This window comes from Somniosus microcephalus, chromosome 9, assembly GCF_052327205.1.
Source record: "Somniosus microcephalus isolate GS21.2 chromosome 9, FLI_Smic_1.0, whole genome shotgun sequence".
Taxonomy (NCBI): Eukaryota; Metazoa; Chordata; class Chondrichthyes; order Squaliformes; family Somniosidae; genus Somniosus; species Somniosus microcephalus.
The window spans coordinates 135,247,284-135,260,335 of NC_140995.1; the positions used below are offsets into that span (position 1 = coordinate 135,247,284).

The 13,052-nt window shown below is 43.3% G+C and overlaps 1 protein-coding gene across 2 annotated transcripts in view; it reads right to left on the minus strand.

Moving 5' to 3' along the window:
- clvs2 (clavesin 2) overlaps nt 1–11,912 on the minus strand; it is a 101,215-nt gene extending 89,303 nt beyond the window's left edge. For both annotated transcript variants that reach the window (XM_085997275.1, XM_085997274.1), the window contains exon 1: nt 10,867–11,912. In XM_085997275.1, the coding sequence (XP_085853401.1) occupies nt 10,867–11,255 (389 nt within the window). In that variant the 5' untranslated portion in view covers nt 11,256–11,912. The remainder of the gene's footprint in view (nt 1–10,866) is intronic.
- Between the last annotated feature and the right edge of the window lie 1,140 nt (nt 11,913–13,052).

Sequence of the window (13,052 nt, forward strand, 5' to 3'; positions counted from 1 at the left end):
CTTTGTTATGTAATATTGGATGGATTGATGTACAAAATTGGACTGGAATGTTTCTTTTGTGGTGGCTTTTATTTCAGCATTGTGGCCAAGAGGATGCTTCATGGTCAGTAACAGAGGGAAGGTAAGGTGTGGGACTACTGTTGAATGGGGAATTGGGGTTGCGTTCACTGGTATCACAGTTGGATGAGTCAATCACTGACAGCCCGGGCAGAAAGGAGCTGTCTGGGTTGCCTCCTCCCTTCTGCTCCCTCCTCTTCTGCTTCCTCCTCCTCCTCTTCCTCCTCCTCCTCTTCCACTTCCTTCTCCTCCTCCTCATCCTCTTTCTCCTCCTCCTCCTCCTCCTCAGCTGGTCACTGTATGCCTGGTGGCAATGGCTGTGCCCTCATGATGGCGAGGTTGGGAAGCATGCAGTAGACCACGACAAATCTTGAAATGCTCTCTGGTGAGTGCTGCAGGGCTCCTCCAGAGCGTTCCAGGCAGCGGAAGCATTGTTTAAGGACGCCAATGGTCTACTCTATCAGATTCCGTGTGGCAGGATGGCTCTCGTTGTACGCATGCTGTCCATGTGTGGCTGGGTTGTGGAGTGGAGTCATGAGTCAAGTGGTCAGCAGATAGCCCTTATCACGCAGTAATCACCGCAACCGCAAAGGTTACCACTCGCTGAATATGCAGTTGGTGTGCGACCATACTCAGCACGCCATGATAGTGAATGCCCAATATCCTGGCAGCAGTCATGATGCTTTTATTCTGCACCAGTCCACTGTTCCCTCAGTCGTTGTAGTCAGCAGCTAGCCCTTATCACCCAGTAATCACTCTCTGGTTTGTCGTGGTGGCTCAAAGCATTTAGATGCGGCACCTGCAAATCCACGTGTGTGCAGTCAATGGGCTTAAGCATGCCAGTGCAATAATGAGAGGATGCTGCATTGTTGAAAGTGCTGTCCTATGGATAAGCTGTTAAACCAAGATTCTGTCTGCCTGCTTAAGTAAATATTTTTAAAAATCCCTTGATATTGTTCAAGGAAGAGCAGGGGGTTATTTCAGTGCCCTGGCCAATATTCTTCCCTCAATCAAAACCATCAAAAAAGAACATACTAGCTGACCATTCATTTTATTGTTGTTTATGGGATCTTGCTGTAAAGAATGGCTGCGGCATTTATCTGCATAACAACAGTCACTGCACTTAAAAGTAATTCATTGTATGTGCAGTATTAAATAAAATTACGTCGAATATACAGCACAGAAACAGGCCATTCAGCCCAACTAGTCTCTGCTGGTGTTTATCCTCCACATGAATCTCCTCACATTCCATCTACCTCATTTCAGCCTTTCAGCATAGCTTTAAATTCCCTTTTCTCTTGTGTACTCATCTAGTTTCCTTTGGAAAGCATCTAAGCTATTTGCCTTACCACTTCCTGTTCCTGCGAGTTCCACATTCCACCCACTCTCTGAGTAAACAACACTCTGAATAAAGTACTTTAAAATGTAATAAAATGTTGCATAAATAAAAGTCCTTTTCTTTCACTCAACTCTATGCCTCTCACAGTTGAACCTCTGAAACTAGTCACAGTGTAGCTATTGCAATGCTCTGTTGCAGTTGAATACAATACAAAATATTTATATACAAATATTCTGACTATACAACAAAAAAGGAATAATTACTCAAAAATGAAAAAATCCTAAACCTATATAACTAAAACTTACAACCTAATTTACTTGAACCTATTAACAGAAATCAGTGAGAATAAAAGATTATCACCTTCCACTGGGATGTATTGACCTATGTTTTGATAGAGCAGTCACAGGGACTAAAACTAGAGAATTAATTATGTACTGTACTGGCATATTTTAGAAGAAGTAGCTGCATCATCAAAAGTAATATTCAATCATAAATATGGAATACTATCAAAAAATAAACTTTCACGTGGAAAGGCATGGGTTAATCAAGGAGAGCCAGCATGGATTTGTTAAAGGCAAATTATGTCTAACTAATTTGATTGAATTCTTTGAGGAGGTACCAGAGATGGTTGATCAAGATAGTGCAGTAGATGTTGTATATATGGACATTTGGAAGGCATGCTACAAAATGCTGCACAGGAGACTTGTTAAGAAGATGGAAGCCCATAAAATGAAGGGGAAAGTGGTGGTATGGATACAGAATAGCGCAGTGACAAGAAGCAGAGGGTGGTGGTGGATGGATATTTTTCAGACTGGGAGGTGGTTTGCAGTGGTGTTCCGCAAGGGTCAGTTTTGGGGCCATTGCTCTTTCCAATTTTTATAAGCAACCTAGACTCGGGTATAGGGAGCAGTATTACAAAGTTTGCATTTGATACAAAACTTAGCAACATAGTAACTAGTGATGAGGATAGTTGTAGACTTCAGGATTACAACAACAACAACTTTTACTTATATAGCGCCTTTAACGTAGTAAAATATCCCAAAGCGCTTCATAGGAGTATTATAAGACAAAAATCTGACACCGAGCCACATAAGGAGAAATTAGGGCAGGTGACCAAAAGCTTGGTCAAAGAGGTAGGATTTAAGGAACATCTTAAAGGAGGAAAGAGAGGTAGCAAGGCAGAGAAGTTTAGGCAGGGAATTCCAGAGTTTAGGGCCTAGGCAACAGAAGGCACGGCCACCAATAGTTGAGCGATTATAATCAGGGATGCTCAAGAGGCCAGAATTAGAGGAGTGCAGATATCTTGGGGGGTTGTGGGGCTGAAGGAGATTACAGAGATAGGGAGGGGTGAGGCCATGGAGGGATTTGAAAACAAGATAAGAATTTTAAAATCGAGGCATTGCTTAACCAGGAGCCAATGTAGGTCAGCAAGCACGGGGTGATGGGTGAACGGGACTTGGTGCGAGTTAGGACACGGGTAGCCGAGTTTTGGATGACCTCAAGTTTACATAGGGTAGAATGTGGGAGGCCGGCCAGGAGTGCATTGAAATAGTCAAGTCTAGAGGTAACAAAGGCATGGCTGAGGGTTTCAGCAGCAGATGAGCTGGGGCAAGGGCGGAGACGGGCGATATTACGGAGGTGGAAATAGGCGGCCTTAGTTATGGCGTGGATATGTGGTCGGAAGCTCACTTCAGGGTCAAATATGACACCAAGGTTACGAACATAGACAGGATGGTAAAATGGGCAGAAATATGGCAGATGGAGTTCAATGCAGAGAAGTGTGAAGTATGAGGTGATGCACTTTGGGAGGATGAATATGGAAAGACAGTATAGTAAAAATGGCACGATTCTGAAAAGTGTAGATGAGCAGAGAGACCTTGGTGGCCATATACACAAATCCTTAAAGGTGGCAGGACAAGTTGATGAGGTGGGTAAAGAAGCATATGGGTTACTTGGGTTTATAAATAGGGCCGTGGAATATAAAAACAAAGAGATCATGATCTTTATAAATCACTAGTTAGATCTCAGCTGGAGTATTGTGGACAATTTTGGGCACCACACTTCAGGAAAGATGTAAAGGCTTTGAAAGGTTACAGAGGAGGTTTACCAGGATGTTACCAGGGATGAGGGACTCCAGTTATGAGGAGAAGTTGGAAAAGTTAGGGCTGTTCTCCTTGGAACAGAGAAGGTTAAGAGGTGACCGAATAGAGGTTTTCAAGATGATGAGACATTTTGATAGAGTAGATAAAGGAGAACTATTCCCTCTGGTGAGTGGGTCAATAACTAAAGGTCATAGATTTAAAATCATTGGCAAAAGATCTAGAGGGGAGATGAGGAGAAATGTTTTCACTCAGGGAGTTGTCAGTATGTGGAACACTCTACCTGAAAAGGTGGTGGAAGCTGATTCCATAAATAATTTTAAAAGGGAGTTGGACATGTACTCGAGGATGAGGAACTTACAGGGTTACGGACAAAAAGCGGAGGGTGGGACTAAGCACGTCTGCTCTTTCAAAGAGCCAGCACAGGCACGACGGGCTGAAAGGCCTCCCTTTGCGCTATAAGTTTTTATGAATCTATGATATCCACATAACTGGTAAAACAATAGAGGGAAACCCACAAAACTGACAATAATAGTGAAACACCTCAAAAAATATGGACTAATAAAAGGGAGTCAGCATAGCTTTATGGGAGGGATTTTGTGTCTGACAAATCTATTGAACTTCTTCAAGGAGTGGCGAGAAAACTCACTGGACAAGAAAGGGTAAAATTTGTTAGGCAAAGCTTCTGATGCAGAGCTTGACTTCATGACAGCTTGGATAGGAGAATTGGTGCTGAGGTCAAAATGCTCAATTCAGTGCGCGCTGACTTCTGGTCCAGATTCCCACTGAGCGCCAAGAGCAAGACCTTACAAGATTTACTCTTTTGTTATATTTATATTTTAGCAAAGAGTTTGACACGGTGCTGAACAGGAAATTGGTCCACAATATCATAGAATCATAGAAATTTACAGACGGAGGCCGTTTGGCCCATTGTGTCTGTGCCAGCGGCTCAGAATGGGACAATGACCTTATCAACAGCTTGTATTTATATAGCCCTCTTAATGTAACAAATGTCCCAGGGTGTTTCATAGGGGCGGGAAACAGATCTTAGGTAGTAGGAGTAGATCACTTAGAGAAGGTGAATGAGGCATGGTCGAAGATGTATGTTTCGAGGGAGTTTCCGTTGTGGGGGTGGATAGTAACAGCAAAACAGGGGGGTTTAGGAAAAGAGCTTCAGAATATAGGGCCAAGATGGTGGAAGGCTCTGCCACTGAAGGTGGAACATAGGGAAGGGAGTTACACAAGAGCCTAGAGTTGGAAGAATGGAGAGTGTGGACTGGTTTGTAGGGCTGAGGGAGGTTGAAATGGTAGAGAGGAAGAAGACAGCTCAAGGATTTGTAAATGAGGATGAGAATTTTGAATTCAATGCATTGAAGAGTGGGGACACCATGGAGGTTACATATATTACATAGAATAAATATACTGCACAGAAACAGGTCATTCGGCCCAACTGGTCTGTGCTGCTGTTAATACTCCACTCAAGCCTCCTTCTACCCTTCTTCATCTTACCCTATCAACATATGCTTCTGTTCCTTTCTCCCTCATGTGTTTATCTAGCTTCTCCTTAAATGCATCTATGCAATTCACCTCAGCCATTCCTTGTAGTAGTGAGTTCCACATTCTGACCGCTCTCTGGGTAAAGAAGGTTCTCCTGAATTCACTATTGGATTTATTGGTGGCTATCTTATATCTATGGCCCCTGGTTTTGATCTCCCTCTTCAACTGGAAACATTTTTGCGACATCTAACCTAGTAAACCCCTTCATAATTATAAAAACCTCTATCAGGTGACCCCTCAGCATTCTCTTTTCTAGAGGAAAGAGCCCCAGCTGTTCCTGATAAGTATATCCTCTCAGTTCTGGTATCATCCTTGTGAATCTTTTTTGCACTTTCTCCAGTGCCTCTCTATCTTTTTTTAATACTGTATAGAGACCTTAACTGTGCACAATTCTAAGTGTGGTCTAACCAAGGTTTAATACTAGTTTAACATAACTTCTCTGCGTTTTAATGTATAAGGCATAAATAAATAAGTAGGCCAAATATAGACTGCTAGCTTTGGCCTGAAAAAGCAAATGCAAATTGATGAGGAGAAATGCAAGATGATGAGACTGTGGGATGCAAAAACATCATGGGAATAAAAGACAAATGTAACTTCGGAGAGTAATCTGAGGTGACTGGCTGATATTTAATTGAAACCATCAGCACAGAGTTTTTTGTTATTCGTTCCTGTGATGTGGGCATTGCTGGCAAGGCCAGCATTTATTGCCCATCCCTAATTGCCCTTGAGAAGGAGATAGTGAGCTGCCTTCTTGAACCGCTGCAGTCCGTGTGGTGAAGGTACTCCCACAGTGCTGTTAGGGAGGGAGTTCCAGGATTTTGACCCAGTGACGATGAAGAAATGGCGATATACTTCCAAGTCAGGATGGTGTGTAACTAGGAGGGGAACTTGGAGGTGGTGGTGTTCCCATGCGCCTCATGCCCTTGTCCTTCTAGGTGTAGAGGTCGCGGGTTTGGGAGATGCTGCCGAAGAAGCCTTGGCAAGTTTCTGCAGCACATCTTGTAGGTGGTACACACTGCAGCCACATTGCGTTGGTGGTGGAGGGAGTGAACGTTTTAAGGTGGTGGATGAGGTGCCAAACAAGCGGACTGCTTTGTCCTGGATGGTGTCGAGCTTCTTGAGTGTTGTTGGAGCTGCACTCATCCAGGCAAGTGGAGAGTATTCCATCACAGTCCTGACTTGTGCCTTGTAGATGGTGGAAAGGCTTTAGGGAGTCAGGAGGTGAGACACTCGCCGCAGAATACCTAGCCTCTGACCTGCTCTTGTAGCCACAGTATTTATGTGGCTGGTCCAGTTAAGTTTCTGGTCAATGATGACCCCTAGGATGTTGATGGTCGGGAACTCGGCGATGGTAATGCCATTGAATGTCAAGGGGAGGTGGTTAGACTCTCTCTTGTTGGAGATAGTCATTGCCTGGCACTTGTGTGGCGCGAATGTTACCTGCCACTTCTCAGCCCAAGCCTGAATGTCATCCAGGTCTAGCAGTATGCAGGCATGGAATGCTTCATTATCTGAGGAGTTGTGAATGGCACTGAACACTGTGCAGTCATCAGCGAACATCCCCACTTCTGACTTTATGATGGAGGAAAGGTCATTAATGAAACAGCTGAAGATGGTTGGGCCGAGGACGCTGCCCTGAGGAACTCCTGCAGTGATGTCCTGGGGCTGCGATGATTGACCTCCAACCACCACAACCATCTTCCTTTGTGCTAAGTATGACTCCAGCCAGTGGAGAGTTTTCCCCCCCAACCCCCGATTCCCATTGACTTCAGTTTTACAAGGACTCCTTGATGCGACACTCGGTCAAATGCTGCCTTGATGTCTAGAGCAGTCACTCTCACCTTACCTCTGGAATTCAGCTCTTTTTTCCATGTTTGGACCAAGGCTGTAATGAGGTCAGGAGCCGAGTGGTCCTGGTGGAACCCAAACTGGGCATCAATGAGCAGGTTATTGGTGAGTAAGTGCTGCTTGATAACACTGTCGATGACACCTTCCACCACTTTGCTGATGATTGAGAGTAGACTGATGGGGCGGTAATTGGGTGGATTGGATTTGTTCTGCTTTTTGTGAACAGGACATACCTGAGCAGTTTTCCACATTGTCGGATAAATGCCAGTGTTATCGCTGTACGGGAACAGCTTGGTTAGAGGTGCGGCTAGTTCTGGAGCACAAGTCCACAGCACAACAGCCGGGATGTTGGCAGGGCCCACAGCCTTTGCTGTATCCAATGCCCTCAGCCGTTTCTTGATATCATGTGGAGTGAATTGAATTGGCTGAAAACTGGCTTCTGTGATGGTGGGGACTTATGGAGGAGGCCGAAATGGATCATCTACTCAGCACTTCTGGCCGAAGATGGTTGCAAACATTTCAGCTTTGTCTTTTGCATTCACCTGCTGGGCTCCACCATCATTGAGGATGGGGTTATTCATGGAGCCTCCTCCTCCCGCTGGTTGTTTAATGGTCCACCACCATTCACGACTGGATGTGGCAGGACTGCAGAGCTTTGATCTGTTCTGTTGATTGTGGGATCACTTAGCTCAGTCTATAGCATGCTGCTTCCACTTTTTAGCATGCATGTAGTCCTGTGTTGCAGCTTCCCCAGGTTGCCACCACATTTTCAGGTACACCTGGTGCTGCTCCTGGCATGCTCTTCTGCACTCCTTATTGAACCAGAGTTGGTCCCCTGGCTTGATGGTAATGGTAGAGTGAGGGATATGCCGGGCCATGAGGTTACAGATTGTGATGGAATACAATTCTGCTGCTGCTGATGGCTCACAGCACCTCATGGATGCCCAGTTTTGAGCTGCTAGATCTATTCTCAATCTATCCCATTTAGCACGGTGGTAGTGCCACGCAACACAATGGAGGGTGTCCCCAATGTGAAGACGGGACTTCATCTCCACAATGACTGTGCGGTGGTCACTGCTACCAATGCTGTCATGGACAGATGCATCTGCGACAGGTAGATTGGTGAGGACGAGGTCAAGTAGGTTTTTCCCTCGTGTTGGTTCTCTCATCACCTGTTGCAGGCCCAGACTGACAGCTATGTCCTTCAGGACTCGGCCAGCTTGGTCAGTAGTGCTGCTACCGAGCCACTCTTGGAGATGGACATCGAAGTCCCCCACCCGGAGTACATTCTGTGCCCTTGCCACTCTCAGTGCTTCTTCCAAGTGGTGTTCAAAATGGAGGAGTGCTGATTCATCAGCTGAGGGAGGGTGGTAGGTGGTAATTAGTAGGAGGTTTCCTTGCCCATGTTTGACCTGAAGCCATGAGACTTCATGGGGTCCAGAGTCAATGTTGAAGACTCCCAGGGCCACTCCTTCCCGACTGTATACCACTGTGCCACCACCCCTGGTGGGTATGTCCTGCCTGTGGGACAGGACATATCCAGGGATGGTGATGGAGGAGTTTGGGACATTGGCTGAAAGGTATGATTCTGAGTACTGCAGCAGTAAAGAAGGCAAATAAGACGTTAGGATGTACAGTCAGAGGAACAGAGCTTCAGGCCCTGAAGATGATAGTGAGTTTGTATAGAAAATATCTGAAGTAGCGTAAACAATTCTTGTTACTAAGAGGAAAAGGGAACAGAGTGCTTAGATTCAATGCATAACATAGAAGGTGGCGAATGCATGGAACAAATAGCCAGGGATACAGTGGAGGTAGATAGCAATGGCTACTTCAAAACAAAATTTTTTTTTTTAGTGACAGAAGCAATTGAATGGTATAAGAAATATAGTAATAATATAGTATTTTTGGAATTCTGGTATCAGTAAGGTGAACCACAACAATTGTTCCAAGTACAGTGCTGTTTCAATGTTCCTGTGTACATCTTATATTTGTAATACCTAAGTTATAGTCTCAAGGTCTTCAGATTGTATACATCATCCATTCTTAGTAAACTTTATCTTTCAAATGAGATTACATTACTGTTAATAGTATTCACTTTCAATTATGATCACACAGATTGTCACAATGAATTAGCCAATGCCAGCTGAATAAGAAACTTTAGCATTCGGCAGTCTTGAGTTGCCAGAGAGTGTGTTGTATTATAAACTGTCAACACTATACTGCAAACTGTAGCAGAAATTGTAACAGGAAACAATAATGGGCAGTGACACCTTCATTTATGATGACTTACGTTTAAGATTCTCTTTGCAACAATCTGTAAATATTTGAATATTGTCTTGTTCCATCCAAACTTTCAAAACTATTTTCAAAACTGACAACTTAAAGGAGTTGATTTGCCACAATGTTTCACTGTAGAAATTTTCAAGCTCATCATAAACATGGGTCTGCAAGCAATGACACTGTAATTGAAAATGCCACAAGCTTTTAGTTGCATTCGCGACAGATAGTGTTCATATCCTACAACCCTTGTTTGTTGATTTGCAAATATTAATTAATTTAAGATTACAAAATGTTCCAAAACCTGTTAATACTACAATTGATTCCACCTATAGCATCAAAATATTGTTCCACTGCAGCATCCTGGCAGCATAGAAGTGCATAGTCTCAATATATCTAAAATGATTAAACTGCATATATTTCTTAATTTTATTTGCATTTTGTTACATTCAAAAATATTATGAAGCAACAAATGCTGGGTGCATTAAGAAGGCTTTTATATATTTAAAGTTGCAAAAATATCTAGATTTTAATTTAAGTTTCACTTACAACCAAAGAAGTAACACCTTTCTGAAAATGTAGTGACCAGCACTGTTACATTGATGTAATGGAGTGGGAACATGCCGCCATTAAAGGTCGTGTGTGAAATATGCCACTACCCAAGTTGTATGGCAGATGGGGAGGCAAGAGACACTGGAAACCTATTGATGTATCTGTTCTGAATTATGTTACATTCTTAATATATCACTAATGGTCTCCTATCCTGCTCACCCACATATATTACAAGTACGTTGTTGACCAGTTTGAAGAGATTTGACTTGATCTGACGTTCGTTAGAAATTGCTGCAAAGATCTGTAACTAGACAGTGTGAAATTAAAAAGCTTTGGTCCTTTTTCGCTTTATGTATTAATATTAACTTGTAGATGAGCATTCAAATGAAGCAAATATTTTCAAAGTTTCCCCATTAGACACTGCACTATTACTACCCAAAATGCCGGGTCATGAAGTGTTTGATTCGCCATTGTTTTGGGAGAAGACATCCCTGGTATAGTTTCACGGGTTCGCTCCATCCACCACCCCCCCCCCCCCCCCCCCACTTGATTGTAAAACAAGATCCTTAGCTTTGGGTTTAAAGAAAATACATCATCACCAGTAATCATTTGATTCTTTTAACTTCATTAGTAAACATTCACTAGGAAAGATTCATGATATCGTGATGGGGATGATTGACACCATCTTGATGATGTCATGTTACAAAGACTTCTGATGATTTTATGTCTTTGATTTAAAAATCAATCAGTAACATTTTCATTTGCAAACATCTGCTGTATCCTATTTAACCCTCATGGGAGCACCCTCTGTCATTAATAGGTTGGGTTCAGGAATACATTAATTTTTAAAATAATTTTTTTAATTGCCACCTCGGATTTTTTTTAAAACAAAGGATTGCTCGGGTTTTTTATAGCTGTATTGCAAGGGTGGTTATATCTATTTGGTATTTGGTTTTGCCCTATATAATTCGATGGGAAGTAGGTCAGAGGTAGCCAGGATATATGTTGGTACAGCAACCTAACATTAGGGAAATATGCTTTCTGTTATTCAAGCTAAATTCGAAATGGGTCAGACAGTGGGTTTTTTTGGTGGGGGGTTGGGGGGGGCTGGTCAGATGCTTTTATTCAGCCTTGTACCTGCTCTGGTCCCAGTTGGAAGCGAAGAGGACCAAGATTTTCCTGCCGTAATGATCCAGGTTAGAAAGCACTCCAGGGAAGCCATCTTTCAGCGCTTGTTTGATCCCTGGGTCGGTGGCTTTGAAGTTCTTGAACATGTCCAGGTTCTGCTGACGATACTCGAAATACTGAGCCAGCAGGCGGAAAGCCTCGAAATGGTTAAACTTTCGGGCTCTTAGAAACCTTAAGATGAAAGCATCGTCAGTCCGAAGGAAGCCGATGTCCGGCCGGGTGATAATCATATCTCTTACTTCCTGGATGTCCTGATGTAAGGTGTCTGGATTCTCATTCAGCTCCAGTTTAGCTTTCTCCAGAGTTTCTGGCGACAGCCCTGCTTGTAAATGAGTCATTGTTCTCCTATTCCCTTTGTAATGGGTATCGGGTATATCTTTCCAGATCCGCAGCGAACAGGGACCCAACCTGCCTTTTAGCTTCCGATGACCATCCTTGCTGTTGATTTTTTTTCCAGAAACGTGCGAATCCAGGAATTCAATCGAAATGTCAAAAACGTATAGATTCGACAGCAGTCGTGTTAACCCAACGCTGAAATCTCAGGCGAAATCCCACGCATGTAGTATATATATATATATGTGTGTATCTCAGATCAATACAGCAACCACCAAATTGCAGAATACGCTTCCTACCATCATCCAGGCAATGCGGCACCCTGCAGCAAGAGTCATCTCAATTCTCAGCAACTATTTTATTGCATTTCAGGAGAAAGCTGTTCATACGATTGCTGATCCACTGGTGTTGTACATCTTTTTCACCCGTGTGCATGTGTGTGTGTGGTTTTTTTTGTTGTTTTGTCTCAATGACTCGGCGTCCTGCTGCTGCGTCCTGTCAGGTTTACGTCAGTGCTGGAGGTGGTGGTGAAAGTGACTCGATGTAATTTCACGGAAAGCTGGGCGTACAATAGCTGGAGAGAGAGAAAGCGAACTGGATCTGATGCTCACCACCTGCTCTCGTCGCGACCAGCCCATTGCCCATCTCATCTATTATTTAAAGCAAAGAGCTCCTCTCGCCCTTTCCTTTCTCTCGCCAGAAAAGCAGGCCAATAAGAAACGATGAGTTCCCAATTCATATTGCAAGGTGCATTTGCGGGTTAATGGCACGGTGACCTTTCATGGGAGTTAAAGCTTTTATTATTATTTATATCGATAGATGTGTTAGTGCATACTGAACTGGGCTCAAAAATATGCCCCATTCTCCACCTTCCCTTCACTTAAATACCTGTATTTTTTCTTAACCCATGTAGTAGAATAAACATGGGAAATGTACCGATTATAATTGGGATCGTTTTCACAGATATATTATACGGATTTTAGAAACTCTTATTTTTATTGTTACCAGATAAACGTCGCACTCAAATGAAAATATAATTTCCATTCAGGCCTATATCTTGCACAGAACAGGTGCCCCTCCCGATAAATGCCCTAAATGAAACAGAAATACGTCTCCATTAGCATTTCATGTGAGTCACCTGCTTTTAGTATTCAAATTGTGGGTGTTTTGACTCTGAATGGGCAATGAAACTCGTCACATAATTCGAATAAAACTACACGAATGAAATTGGAGTTGGAACATTCCCAATAGTTAAAAGTATGATTCCTGCTTATAAAACGAGGCTCCGGTCAGGGCCGGGACCCTGGCCATATTGGTCGGCAGCACAGAGGGATGAAGAAACCCGCTGACTTACGCTTGTAGTTGGATCTCGTTGACTCAGTTTAAATAAAGATGACACATTACCTGTTACTTACAATTCTCATTTGAACACAAAACGAAATGAGATAACATTGTGCTCCGACGATTTACTGCTATCTCTATAAGATAATATTCCAATCCTCCTTGGATATGGGGGTGGTGCCAGAGGACTGAGGAATTGCAAATGTTACACCATTGTTCAAAAAAGGATGTAAAGATAAACCCAGCAACTATGGGCCAGTCAGTTTGACCTCGGTAGTGGGGAAGCTTTTAGAAACAGTACTCAGGGACAAAATTGACAGTCACTTGGACAAGTGTGGATTAATGGTGACCATGAAACTATCGGATTGTCGCAAAAACCCATCTGGTTCACTAATGTCCTTTAGGGAAGGAAATCTGCCGTCCTTACCTGGTCTGGCCTATATGTGACTCCAGACCCACAA